Consider the following 14,636-nt stretch of genomic DNA (forward strand, 5'->3'; position numbering starts at 1 on the left):
GTCCACCGCGAGCGGGAGGGATAAGCAAAAGCCTGTCCTCGTCTGCGAGCCACCGGGCGCATGGGCGAGGGAGAAGGCGTGTAGTAGTAAAATCAAGCTTCTCCTCGTTGTACGAGTTGACGCAACACATCATAGCACTGACCCCACATGGTTGCCTTGAAACTTGGCTGAAAGACCCGCAGTGTACAATACTCCATTTGCTGCAACCTCTAACATTTACCCCACCACAAATTAAAATATATATTCCTGTCTTGACCAGATGAACGTGCAAACTAGAATCACCAGGATGACAGTTAGGGCCAGAAGATTATTTTAACCAAAAAATATAGCATGGAGCCGACCCCAACGATTTTAAGCTTACAGGCACGGTACATGCTATCCTAGACTACTCTACACATGAAACTGCCACACGAGCGTCCGGGCTGCGCTTGGCTCTTCACCTCTTCGGGAAGTCGAACAATGGCCCTGTTCGGATACTCTAACTCAGTTAGAGGTTAGAGTTAGATTCTAACCCTGAACTAACTCTAACCAAAAAGGTGGTTGGATAGCAGGGTTAGATGGAGTGCGGATACGGCGAGGCGCCTTCACGGGCGGTGCGAGAGGGAGGGAGGGAGAGGACAAGAAGCTTCGAGGAAGTGAGGGGGATTTGCCTCGAGGAAGTGCCATCTGACACCGATTGAACTGCTGCATGTCCACCTCGTACGGGAGGGAGAGCGTGTAGCGAAGGAAAGCTTCTCCTAGTCCTGCCAGACACCACGCTCATGGGCGAGGGAGGGACGCAGCTTCATTGACTTACTGCTCCTGCCTTTGCGACCATGACAGGTGGGCCCAACAGGTCGGTGGCCCACCTGTCATGCAGCCAAAGGCGGGTGCGGTTAAGGCGAGAGGGCGTTGTAGTAATCAAACTTCTCGGTCTTGTACGAGTTGACGCGACACATCAAAGCACTGCACTCGATATATTTCAATAATTTGTGTTTACCGATGCATTAATTACAACGCATACATGCATGCCGTGACTCTCCTTTTGATACTTGCATGTGTTGATTTAATACCTTGAAGTAGTATGAATATGTGACGGTAAAGCTTTGTAATGCCCCGGCCCTAATAAAGCGAGAGATGGTTGTGCACGAGGAGGGCGAGATCATGCAGACGGAACAGGACCTGACGATGGAGCTCTCTATGGTCTCAATGGACCTCACCTTGCTCCACTGCCCCTTGTGCCTCCACCCCTTGAAGCCTCCAGTGTATGAGGTTCGAATAGACCTCGTCCGTTCGGCTGATCGAGCAAGGTGCAGGTTTTTTGATTGATGTGTTGTTCGATTGATTTGTGCAATGCAAGGGAGGGCACCTGGCTTGCACGGACTGCCGCGTCGAGCGCCCCGGGAACCAGCGGCAGTGCCAAAAGTGCGAGCGCGGCATTGGCTTCGATGTGCAGAACATGGTGGTGGACGCCGTCCTCTCCTCGGTGAGGGTGGAGTGCCCGCACGAAGGCTGTGGGCTCTACGTCACTTACCACAAGCTCGCCGATCACCAGAGCATGTGTCCGCTCGCGCCCTGCAAATGCCCCATGCCCGTCTGCGGCTACGAAGGCCCGCCGCCGGTGCCCTCCCACCACATCAGCACCGTGCATCCCATGCCCGTGTATAGGATCCGGTACAGCAAGGCGCTCCAGCTGCAAGTGCCACTGTCGGAGCCACGGCTCTTGCTGTTCGCGGAGGAGGACGGCCGCGCGTTTTTCTTGGTCGGCGGCGTGCTTGACATCGGCGCGCCCATAGCCGTGTCAATCGTCTGCATCAGAGCGGGGGCGTCCCCACTGCCTAACTACATGGCCAAGCTATGGGCGAACGGCCCGCCGGGGGAGCCCAAAGGCAGGACCGACGCCGTCAAGGTGCAAATGGAGGTGACAAGCAGCAGGGATCCCGGTGACGTCGCCCAGCAGGAGCTGACCTTCTTCACAGTTCCGCCCAAGCTGCTGGTCGGGGCTAAGCTGGTGTCCCTCCACATTCAGATTGACAAGCTCATGTCCTAAATGATTCTACAGTGCCTTCTGTTTATCTTAGTAATATGCTAATATAGTGGTTAGCTCGGTCTACTTTAGCTTAAGAGATGGTGGGTTTTGGTGGCGATGCAGCAATTACCTCGACATCAGATCAGCAGTGAAAGTAATTTCGAACAGTCGAATGGATATTTTGTGTCTGTTGGATATAAAGATCCTTTGGGTAAGAAGTAACAGCTTATATGCTTTTTTTCTAAACGGAACAGCGATACTAGTATAATTTTTGTTGACATGCACTAATATTTTCGAAGCGGACGTTGGGTTGTAGCTAGAAGGGCTGTTGGGACGCGGCATCAGCCCATACCGCGGTGACCCCCGATTGGGATGCACCGACTGTGGATTTTCTCCCTCGCCGATGTCGACCGCGTCTACGCAGAACATTGTTCCCTTCCCCCAGCTGCGGGATCAGGCCGGATATGTGACCAGCGGTGTGGCCACCATCGTTCTATGCTTGTGAAGAGAGCAACCCAAGGAAGCAAGCTTGTAGCTTAGGCTCCTGCTAGTGTATATATAGTGGTTTTCTTTTTCTCTCCATATCAACCATTTTATATTGCGTACGTGTCATTAAAGAGTGAAATGATGGTTGCTTCTTCCGACTAACTTACTGTGTGATTTGACTGCTCCTTTAGTGGCCCCTACACGTACTCCCCCTACGTGTATGCAACAATCACACGTACACATGGACACAAAAACGCGCGCGACGCCCTAATGCATGCATGTCCGAGCACATGACGGAACACACACAGTCACGCTCAAGTGCTCAACCTACACGTGCATGCACACACATACTCAGCCAGGGTGAGGTAGTGACCGTATAAACACCGGAAAATGTATATATTGAGCGCAATGAGCGTATTATGAAGTCCACTGACCGTATTTTTACAAATATACAGTGACAGACAGTGTATTTATCTCGTTTGAAATTAAGCCATATTAACCGGAGATTAGGCAGTATGGACTAGCATTACTTTGTTGTGTCCCGTCAACTTGCCGAACGAGGAGAAGCTTGCAGGATGGGAGAAGCTTGCGCGCGGTGGCTCGTAGGACAAGGAGAAACTTTTGACTAATGCAAGTTGTCCTTCACTCAGGCGGTGGACGTGCAACAGTTAATTCGGTGTCAGATTGCCAGAAGCATACACTATACTAGTACTATTATTGTTGCACTTCCCGAAGAGGCGAATAGCCAAGCGCAAAGTTTACTAGTACTACTACTATAGTCTATAGAGGTATGTACTACTATACTAGTACTAGGAACCGGATGGAGGAGCGTCTGCACTCTTATTATATTTTTAAAATGTGATAAAGCAATCTTCAACACATTTGGTTCTCTTCGAGGGTTCTCGCATGTGATAATGGAAGTTGATTGCATGGAACACTTGCCACAATTCTCACTTAATTCTGGCTCATATCCTGTTACAAATAGGAGCGCTCGGTAATATTTCCTCTTTTTTTTTGTTATTCAGCATGTAAACAGGTCAGCAAACCTTGCGGCGCATCTTTGTGCGAACCGTGCTTGCTGCACTTTGAATGTGGCCGAGAGCTGGCTTGATGAAACACCTTGCTTCCTACTTGTTTTTTTGCGGGGTACCTCGCTTCCTAGTGACCAGTGTCTTGGCTGATCGTCCTCAGAATGCTTATATATGAATAAAGCTCTCTCGTTTACCCGCAAAAAAGATTAAGCCATATTAATCGGAAAGGAGGGAGTATGGACTAGCACTACTTGTTGGTGTGTCCCGTCAACTCGCAGAACGAGGAGAAGCTTGCAGGACAAGGTGAAGCTCGCTTACGCCTTTTGACTAATGCAACGTACCCTCGCCCAGGCGGTGGACATGCATCAGTTCATTCGGTGCCAGATTGCCAGAGGCATACACTGTAGTACCGAACATGCGGAGTACCAGCATTGTTCGACTTCACGAAGAGGCGAAGAGCCAAGCACAAGGTTTAGTAGTACGGGTAGTACTACTACTAGAACCGCATGGTGGAGCCTATGTACTCTTATTTTTCTTAATCTCTGATAAAGTACACATTTATTCCGGAGAAGGGCGGAAAACGGCAGCCCAACATGTAATGATGATATCGATCAACCATGCTCGAATATATCTTGGCCTCCGTGCGAGCCCGTCTATGTGTTCTCGCTCCTCGTTTCTCTCAAGGAACGGCGGGTTGGCCATTTTGCCGTGAATTGAGATCGGTTTGCTCACACTCCGGTCCCACATGTTAGTGATATGCCAAGAGGAGGTGCGTTGACCGACTGGCCATACGCGTACTTGGTTTTGCACCTTCATACTACTCCTCCCTCCGTCACAGTTTACAGGGCACGCTTCATTATGATGCATTTCTCTCAATGCATTTCCACCACCAGAGAGACTTTAGACGCGTTTGGTTTAATGCTCAATTAATTAGGGCGTGGTAACCGTAATTTTCTCTCGATGTAGTACTACGGAGTGGAGTAAGTGCATGCATGTGTGTACCCGGGGTGGAAGCACTGCATGCATGTGTGTACGCATTATTTACTCAAGTAATAGACGCCGTGCTATAACTACCAATGCTATTTTTCAGGCCGATCGCTAGTCACCTTGGTCCCAGAGATTTTCTCTTTTTCTGAAGCGCGCTCTATAAACAGTGACGGATGGAGTAGTATGAGCGGATTCAAAGAAGAGCGTATTGATGGTTGCTTCTTCCGAGCAACTTACAGTGGGAAAGGTGGGGCTTATGATTTGACTGCTCATTACTCACTATTAATGCGGCGCAACGACCGGTCTGAGTCTCCCATGTGGTTGTGCACTACCCCCTCGGTTCTTAAATATACTCTGGAGTATTTGTCTTTCTAGAGATTTCAACGAGTGACTATTTGTCTTTTTAGAGATTCAAATGGACTACTACATACGGCTGTATATAGACATATTTTAGAGTGTAGATTCACTCATTTTGCTCCGTATGTAGTCACTTGTTGAAATCTCTACAAAGACAAATATTTAGGAACGGAGGGAGTACACATACGAAGCAAAATGAGTGAATCTGCACTCTAAAATATGCCCATTTGAAATTTGTAAAAAGACAAATATTGTTGATGACAGTTGCGACGACAAAAAAGAAGCATATTCCTTTTCCTAAGGGAAGATAACAACACGGTTGTGTTTGTCTAAAACGGTGTGAGGACGAGATTGCAATATGGAAAGTACGCCGGACGAGCTAAGTTTTGTGCAAAGAACTATGGAAGATCCACATGCAGCGACGTGGGAAGACGGGTAGTGGAGCAAGGCCGGAGGGGATACCTAGAGGTCGTCGGGATGTAACTAGGTGAGCGGCGGCGGGCGGAATCTACCCATACTGCGGCATCGAGCAGGTGGCATAGGCCCTACCGCGCCGGAGCTTGGTCAGAGAGAACGGCGTGTACCGCAGATCGGGACGTGCTGCCTCGGCGGCGTCGATCGGAGAAACGATGCACGTCCTCCCTTTCCGCCGGCGGACGGGATGCGGCTGGATCAGTGACCAACGGTGAGAGAGAGAGAGAGGCCACCGCAACCTTGTGTGAGATACTCTGAAGAGAGACAAACCAGGCAGGGAGGCTACATTGTATATAGTGGAGCGGACTACCTTTTTGTTCATAAAAATCATTTTATATTATGTGTACGTGCCATTGAGCGATATAACTTTATTTAAAAATAACGCGCCAACGCATCAAGTCGAACTTTGTTTCGTGCACGCGTGGTACACGACCTCCGTAGGTAAACAACCACTACACGCGTTCAAATTAGCACGTGGGCTGCCATTTCGTACAGAAATGAGCTCTGTCGTGTACCCGCGCGGGTGCGGGTGGGCACGAAGCATGAGTACATGCACGGTGCACCTATTCTCTTCTTGTATACGTACACCACCTACGTGGGGTTGTGTGAGAGAGATACAAACGTAGAGAGATATAGTGTGTGGGTTCATGAGAGTTTTTTCTAGGGGGGGGTCAATCAAAAAATGTAACATATGCAATGTGTGTGAAATAGAGTCCTGGATATATCATATATATAGAGGGGGCGATCCACGAGAAGGAGTGGAGGTATCATCGACTTGAGGTGTCCATAGAATCAAAGAGAGGGATGATGTGTGTGTGTGTGTGCGCGCGCAGTCGATAAAAAGTGCCATCGAATTTGTGTGTGCCCATGTCAAAGATATAGAGTGGCTGGCCTACTAAAACGAGAGAGGGGACATGTGCGGTTTGTCTCTGTGGCATGGATACCTACCTACAGCGCTCAACTATTGGTGTGTGGTGGGGGGGAGGGAGGCCTAATTAACTATAGAGGTACACTGGCTGGTATATGTGTGGAGGAGGAGAGGCCTACCTCATGTATTAAGGGAGATCGATCTACCTCATGCATTAAGGGAGATCGATCGGCATCCATGCATATGTGTAGGAGAGGAATAAGGTTGGGAGAGAGACAGAGCTAGAGTGTTGGAGGGGGTGGTAGTGGAGTTGCTTCTAACAAATGGTGGGATAGGCTTGCTAGACAACCGGAGGGCACGCCTGCAATATCAATAAGAGAGGAGATGGCTGCCTGTCTGTGCACGTGCGTGTGAGAGACGGATCAGGAGGCATGCACGAATGATGAGGGGGGAAAGATATGGCTGTGGTAAGCAGACATAACTACATAGGAAGATCAATCGTCCTTTGTCAGAGAAAGGAGAGACATAACTTGTGAGGTACGTCGATCGATGGGGGGGAATAGTTAAAGTCGACCTAGGTATATGTTGGGAGGTCGATCGGTATACATGCATGTGTGTGTTAGAAGCAAATGAGGCACGGGGAGAAGGATAGAGAGAGAGTGGTGCGAGAGTCATACTATACCGAGGGGGAAGGAGTGTGCGAGTAGGAGATCGATGAAAAGAGTGGTGGGAGTGAGGCATGGACGGTGATAAGAGAAGAGGGGAAGCTTGTGTTTGTGCTAGGCACACCTAGCTAGAGAGGCATATCGATCGATGTGTGCCATAAAGAAGGAGCCGGGGGGGCCTACACACACCGTGGGTGAACGACCTAAAGTGAAAAGACGAATTTGCACGATGGAGCTAGAGAATGCTGAGGGAGGGTGAGAGGGATGCAGGCGTCTGCATGCACGAGAGAAAGTTAGCGCTAGCTAGCTACAAAGATAGGAGGATTGTGTGGGTGTAAAAGACGAATAGAGATCATACTTCATTATAAAAAGCAAACACGGTGTACACGTATGGAACATGGTTTAGATTATGAATATATAGTTAGTACATCAAATGTACTATTATTTGGAATCAACATCAAGTGTAGTCAAAAAATAGAATTCGAGTTCATGTAGTACACATAGTTCATATCTATCTCTATAGTAATCATGTGGTGTGTTATTAAGGTAATACACGAATGATTGTTGAAGTTGGCAACAATCATGATTATAGATTCTTATTGAAATAGAGAAACGAATTCAAATTCAGTTCGAATTGCAGTGGTAGTATACACATTTGGAATGCACTAAAATGTTGGTATGAGTAGGTTACATGCATTATACAGCAAGCAAAAAAAATTAATTGGACATAACATGGATTCATACTCCCTCCTTCCATCTATATAGGGCGTAATGCGTTTTTAAGACCGCCTTTGACTATTGACAAGATTAATAGTACATGGCATGCACAATGTGAAAATTATATCATTGAAAGAACCTTTCACAGACGAAGTTAACGGTGTGCTTTGTGTAAGTTGCATGTCATATATTATTGCTCTAATATTTGGTCAAAGTTAGCATCGAAAAACGCATTAGGCCCTATATAGATGGAAGGAGGGAGTAGCTTTGAATAACATTTTTATAGTAAAACGGGGCAAGGCTCTCTCTTTGTGTGGTGTGAATAGTTTTATTTTTTTTCGTTTTCTTTTTGGTTGAGGGAAGTGTGAATTGATTTGGTACGTACAAGTACAATATTACACGTTAGGCTTGTCCCTAAAATTCAACCTGCGCCTTGTTATATCCCAAAAATTCAGATATCGTGCTCCCAAAACTGGCGCCTTCAAGACCCGCGCCTTGCTATCCCGAAATTACAACGCGCGCGAAAACTCCCTCCAGCTGCCAAATCCCGACACGCGAAATCCCCCTTCTAACCCTGAGCCGAAAGGGCTGCTAGTTCAAATCGGTGGGGGGTACTTTTGTAATACACCCTACATTTTGGACAAGCGTATCCCTAAGTCATGGTTCACCCCCTCCCATCGCCTCCTTTTTGCCATTCGAAATCCCAGGCCGCCATAACCTCTCCGCTCCAGCCGTGAAACCCCACCCTCCTCCGTCCGCCACCTCACTGCTGCCCAGCCGGAGCCTCTTCCCCGACGACGTCGTCCACCGCAACAGCTTGACGTCCCTCGTCCACCTCCCCGGATGAGGGTCCATCATCCATCTCGTCGTCCCGCCGGTTCAGCCGCCCCGTCCTCCACCTCCAAGGAGCTGCTCCAACGATCGCCTCGTCTATCGCGGCTGCTCCATCCCCATAATGCCGCCTTAACCTACTCCACAGGAACCGCAGCATCCTCAGTCGGACGAAGTCGAGGCCTACTCGGCGCCACCAAAGAGGTTGTACACTCATCGCGTCACACCTTCTCCTTAGCTCGACCTCCCGGCGCCGACGGTGCTCCATCCCGCACCCCCATGGAGCGGCTACCTTGAAGCCGGCACCGCGGGCGACATCTCCACGGTGGCTCTCCCCCAGTGCGAGGCCCCTTCGGCGGCGGCGTCCATACCAGCCGGATCTGCTGCTCCTGCTCCGGCTCTCGCTCGCGCTGCTGCTGCTGCTCCAGCTCTCGATCGATCGCTCGCTCGCCTAGCTGATGCTACTCCGGCTCTCGCTTGCTCGCGTTGCTGCTGCTGCTCTCCCCCTCGCTTGTGCTGCTGCTCTGCTCTGATTTAGCTACACTTCAGTCGACTGAATCGACTTTTGGGTTAGTCGATTTTCAGGGGGTGGGGGGCTCGCCGGAGTTAAGGAAGAACCACCCGTAGCGGGGACGGGAGCTCGCCGGAGAGGTACCCAACTATCTATCTTAGAGTTCAGGGTGGGGGCGGGGGGCCTATAGGGCTGGCCGGGGCGGCGGCAAACCGGCGAAGGGGAGTTGCTTCGGGGCGGCGAGGCGGCGCTTGGGCCGGCGGTTCGGCCGGTGGTGGCTGGCGGCTCAGGGGGTGCAGGTTGAAGATGAACTGCAGGCCCTCCCTAAACTACATGTCAAGTGCCTCTCTCCTACCATTGCATTCAGTTTCGACAGTAACATTCAGATTCCACAGTAAATTTCAGTTTCGACAGTTAAGTTCAGAGTCAACAGTTTTTACCTCATCTGTTGTAGTCAGGTGGTTTTTGGTGATGTAAATTTTACATCTATTTTACATCATCTATTGGAGATGCTATTAGAATCCCACTTGAGATTGACGATGTATGTCTTGTGCTGCTTCAGCCTTGATGTCTTACGGCTCACCGGGGCTGCTCCAACGACAGAACAATCCATCACAACAGAGCAGTGCCCTGGACTCCGTCTACAGATTCCTTAGATCTTCCTCCACACCTCCGACAGCCACCTCTGCCTCAACTGCTTCAGCGACCAACCCAATGATGCTGAGGTCGACACGGCTACGGCAAAGAGCTTGTACACTTGTTGGATCACTTATTACTATACATTCATGTCGATCCATTAGGGCTATTTTGGTTCAACGGAAAAACATAGCAATAGGGAATTTTCCAATGGCACTCTACTATTCAATTATTCATGCATTTTGTTGAAAGTAATGAAGCAAAACATCCCCCTGGACCTACCTTTCAAAATCCTATGCATGAAAACAAGACCAAGTGCATTAGTGGCAGAATAACATTCTAATTGTACACGCTTTCATATGGTTTCACTTTATTTTGGCCATGTTTCTTTGCATTCCTCTGCTCTTCCAATTCCTGTAAACCAAACACTCAAGTTGACAGAAATCCTGTGTTTACAAATGCTCTGTTTACCATGTGCATTCCTATCCTATTCCGGTGTTTTTCCTATCCCTGCGTTTATAGAATCATGCAAGCCAAATGAGCCCTTACAGAATTACTTCAGTTACAGGTAGGTGTCGAAGGGAACTTTGTGTGGTTTGTCCTGCTCCTGCCGCGACGTCGTCCACCTCAACTGAGCTGCTCCATCGACAGAAACATCCACCAAACCAGACATCACGACTCCTGACCGTCTTTCGCCGCCTCAGATCTCCTTCCCTGCCGCCGGCACCCACCGCAACGGCATCACCATCATCGACTCAGCAGATGAACCTGAGGAGTACACGGGTCCACAAGAGAGGTCGCACTCTTTTGTTTCTGCTTATGTTATGCATTGCTTAAAATTACCTGCTACTTTATCGTCCTGTTCACCTCTTGGACTCCAAGTCAGGTCCAAATTAATGTTCAAACTTGAGTTCTAAATTAGTTGTGGGGCACATATCGAGGAAGCAATGAATAGTATCTCTGTCTAATATCTGGTTCACCTAGGGTATGCCTATGTTGTTCATCTTGGGTGGGAAACAAATAGTAAAGCAATCATCATCTGTCTTTTTATTAAATTAAAGCAATCATCAGCCTACTATCATTATTTTTGGATCCATCCACTGGTTGTTACCATCATTCTAAATTTCTGCATGCTCTCCTTACATAATCTCACCATATTTTTTCGTATGCATGTCAGATATTGTACACAGTCATGCTGAACATGTAGAGAAAAAGAGAAGAGTTTTGCGCGGCAATACAATGTCATGCAGACATTGCTCCATGGTGGGTTCAATGGCAAACCCTCCCCACCCCTCTCCAGATTGTAATCCAAAGGAAGATATATGTTCTAAGGCGGATTCAGACGCCGCTGACCACTCATATTTACCCGCCAAGGTGTTTGCTCTACCTTGGCATGATGATGTTAGTCATATCATGCATATGTTGCCTTGCAGTGCCTACTTTTGACATCATATATGTCATCTGCTTAGTTTAGACATGTTCTGTAATGCCCCTATATCATATATGGGAATTATGCGGTCTCATATCTTTTAGCCAGCCATAATATACGTGAAATGTGCAATGCCATCGTGTTTAACCAGGCATCATATATTTGAATGATATCTTACCCATCCTTTTCTTCATTACATTTCCATTTGTCGACAATGTTTGTACATTAAACTACTCTTCCTGTGAATCAGCCATTTGGGTGGGAGATTGAAAAATCTGGAGTGAAAACAAGGCCTTCAGAGCAGACAGTGCTACATGTCGAAGCAGATCTCTTATTGGGTCCCGGTAGCTCCTCAGAGATGGATTCAGAGACAGATGACCAGTCCTATTCCCCCACCGAGGTGTATGCTCTAACTTGGCACGGTTATACTGCTCATATCAAGTATATGGTGTCTTGCATTGCATAGATTAGACATCATATACACAATATTCAACACCATGTTCTTAGTTCAGACATCATATCTAATGCCCTCTGTTTAGCATATAAATCACATATGTGAATTAAATGATGCGATCCTGATTACTTAGATAACATGTAGGTGAATTATGTCATGCGATCCTATTTAGTTATTCATCATATCTTTGAATTATGTTATGCTATGCTATCCAGTTTAGATAGACATCATATATGTGAAATTATGTCATGCTATCCGTTTTAGTTAAACAATATACATGTCAACTATTTCATGCCCTCTTTTTTCCACACTATCTATTGCATCTGTCTCTCATACAATGTCTGTACATTCAACTATGTTTCCTGTTTATCAGCCATTTGAATTGGAGCGGGTGATGCCAGCATCTAGCGGACTAAAAACACGGTCTTCAAATAAAACAGTGCTACCTCTTGGTGGAGATAGCACCCCGGTTGTACATGCACGAGAACCAGCCCTACCACACATAACCCAAACTCTCGCAGATTGTACCCCTACTGCGATGGACAGAGAACCAGCTTCACCCAATCTAACCCCAACCCCAGCAGATAGTAACCCAGTTCCTGTTGACACAGCACCATCTCCACCACAGAGCTCCCAAACAAGAGCAGTTAGTAAGGCAGCTCCAGTGCCCAAAGGGCCAGTACTACCACGGCGAACCCCAACTCCACCAGTTAGTACGCCTATTCCTGTGGAGGAAGCACAACCAGCTAGTCGTAGTTTAGCATCTATCGCATTTGATGTTGTTAAATCGTATGTGCGTATCTTCCCATCTTGGAAATATTATACTGAAGATGAAGGAAAATGCCAGTTGCAGGTGTTTGTCCAGGAGTTATGTGTAAGTAATGTTATTCATGGCAATTACTTTGCTTTGTCCCATACATCCTACCTCCATGATGGTTATAATACAGCAAATTTTCCCATTTTTCTCTATAGAGAAGGACCGATTTGGAAACTCAGGATGAGGTAACCTGTGCTAATACCTCTGCTATCTTCAAGAATGCTTGGTGGCAGTATCGGAATTACCTGAAGAAAACGTACTTCACCGGCAAAGAAACTCATCAAATTCCCTTACGTTCTCCTGAGACACATTTACTGGACGATGACTGGGAACGCCTTGTTCTGTACTGGTCCCGAACCAAGAATGTGGTAAGGTCTATGAGCTCATTTTCTATTTTAAGTACTATATTCTTGCGTCTTACTGTACTCTGTTCATGTAGAACAAGTGCCTAAACCTGAAGAACAACTGTTCTAATTTAAGATTCCATTGCTATCATAGTTCAAAAAAGTGCTAGGCGTTAATTGTGCGTTTTGCCACCGCCTTGCGCTTTACTGACCAAAGCGCATGCTTATGCGCAGTTATGCACAGATTAAGCATAGTTATGCGCAATGCGTTTCGCCAACCTAGCCTAGGGTAGCCCTAGGCGCGCCTTTTTTAACTATGATTGCTATCGTGCATACTGCTTTGCTCTTGTATCACTGTATTTACTCATACAAACTTATTTTTAAATTGAAGGATCCAATCGAAACTCCAATGGCACAGCAGGTATGTTCACGCATGTTTCTTTAACAGGCTTGCTCTTATCAATAGCTCTGTTGATTTCAATTTCAATTGTGTATACAGTTGACTTCTCATATCATGCACATTACTAGCATCACAACAGAGCCAATAGTGTTGTTGTACATGTAGACCCGTGGTACCCATCTGAAATCTTGTTGTGCCGTGTAGTTTCCCACGCTTTGTATTCTTTCACTGCTGCTTTGTCTTGAACTGATATGATTTGAACCATGTCTCTATTTTGATTTGGCAAGACAATGCAGTGACCATAGGACATAGATATATGTTTGTTTGATGCTTTTATTATGTACTAGTACTTGGCAATAGAAGACTTGGTAGTTTAATCCTGTCCACCTTACTAATGAACTGGTTCACCGAAATGAGTTTCATATACTAGTACATGCTAAACCTGTTATGTGTCTGCTTGTTTCTTCTTTTAGAATGCTGACAGAATATTGGGGAAGAGTGCCTTATTAAGCAATGGTAAAGGAAGTAATGCAGATAAGGTTCAGGATAGTGACACATCCTTGTTGGTCTCCAACAAAGCTGATAAAACAGCTAAGGAAGACTATCTCGAAGACAGTGAGACAACCCCAAAGTCCTGTCTTGGTTTAGTGTTGGAGTTACTGGCCACTACCGCTTGCACAAGCTATTCAAACTCACTGTCTGAATCAGTTCGGTTTCTTGAGTCTCAACTACAAGCTGAAAGACATCGATCAGCTGTGCTGCGACAAGAAGCGGAAGGACTGCGGAAGTCCCTGGAGCATTCAGATGCATACTTTCTGGTGCAACAGCAAGCGTTGGAGGATTTTAGCGCCAAACAGGACAAAGCTAATAAGCTTGCTAAGCTTATTGCCAGCATGGTGGATACCACGTTTCTTGAGCTCTTCTGAAGTTGTTTCAGTTATGCTCTTGTTTTGCTGCCGCGTTTATTTGCACTGGTGGCCAATTTTGACGGCCAGTGTATGTAATATGCTACTTTGTTCCCTATATTTGCACTGGTGGCGAACTTTGATGCCCAGTGGATGTAATATGTGTAATAGCGGTAATAGGCTAGCGTTAATTGCTTGCTTATTTATTTCCTTATTGTCTTGTTTAGTTGTTTGCTTGTAGTTACTGCAGTTCTTTTTCTGTGTTTTTCTAGTGGCCACAATAACCTATTTTTGGAAACTAGGCCAAAATAATCATGGCAACACACGGACTGTTGTAACCATGGGCCTCCCATGGGCCGTATGATCCATGGGCCTTCTACGGGCCGTAGGATCCATTGGCCTTCTACACGGGTCGTAGGATCCATGGGCCTTCTATGGGTCGTACGATCCAAGGGCCTTTTACGGGCCGTATGATCCATGGGCCTTCTATAGGGTGTATCATCATTTCGCCAATCATGGGCCGTACTATTCGTGGACAATAATGGGCCGTTTATTGGCCATATTTGATAACTCTATGAAAACAGCCCAATGGGCTTTTTTCGACATGAAAACGGCCCAACGTATTAACGGGCCACAAACGGGCCGACTGTAACCACGGGCTGAATTTGGCCCACAAGCAGAAAATGACAGTAACGGGCCGTAAGTAACCGAATGCT

At 47.1% G+C, this 14,636-nt stretch overlaps 1 protein-coding gene across 1 annotated transcript; it reads left to right on the forward strand.

Annotated features, from left to right (window-relative positions):
- The first annotated feature begins 459 nt into the window (after positions 1 to 459).
- Positions 460 to 2,029, forward strand: LOC123146396 (E3 ubiquitin-protein ligase Siah2-like). The gene is made up of 6 exons (XM_044566056.1): positions 460 to 493; positions 552 to 644; positions 793 to 869; positions 1,084 to 1,249; positions 1,332 to 1,653; positions 1,798 to 2,029. Exons 1-6 carry the CDS (start codon positions 460 to 462, stop codon positions 2,027 to 2,029), a joined length of 924 nt encoding a protein of 307 aa, XP_044421991.1.
- Positions 2,030 to 14,636: the final 12,607 nt, after the last annotated feature.

This window comes from Triticum aestivum, chromosome 6D (genome assembly GCF_018294505.1).
Source record: "Triticum aestivum cultivar Chinese Spring chromosome 6D, IWGSC CS RefSeq v2.1, whole genome shotgun sequence".
NCBI classification, from domain to species: Eukaryota; Viridiplantae; Streptophyta; class Magnoliopsida; order Poales; family Poaceae; genus Triticum; species Triticum aestivum.

Coding starts and splice junctions, on each gene's coding strand:
- LOC123146396 (XM_044566056.1), top strand. CDS start 460: ATGGCCCTGTTCGGATACTCTAACTCAGTTAGAG. Junction 494..551: donor ATACTCTAACTCAGTTAGAG/GTTAGAGTTAGA, acceptor GTTGGATAGCAG/GGTTAGATGGAGTGCGGATA. Junction 870..1,083: donor TGTCATGCAGCCAAAGGCGG/GTGCGGTTAAGG, acceptor GTGACGGTAAAG/CTTTGTAATGCCCCGGCCCT.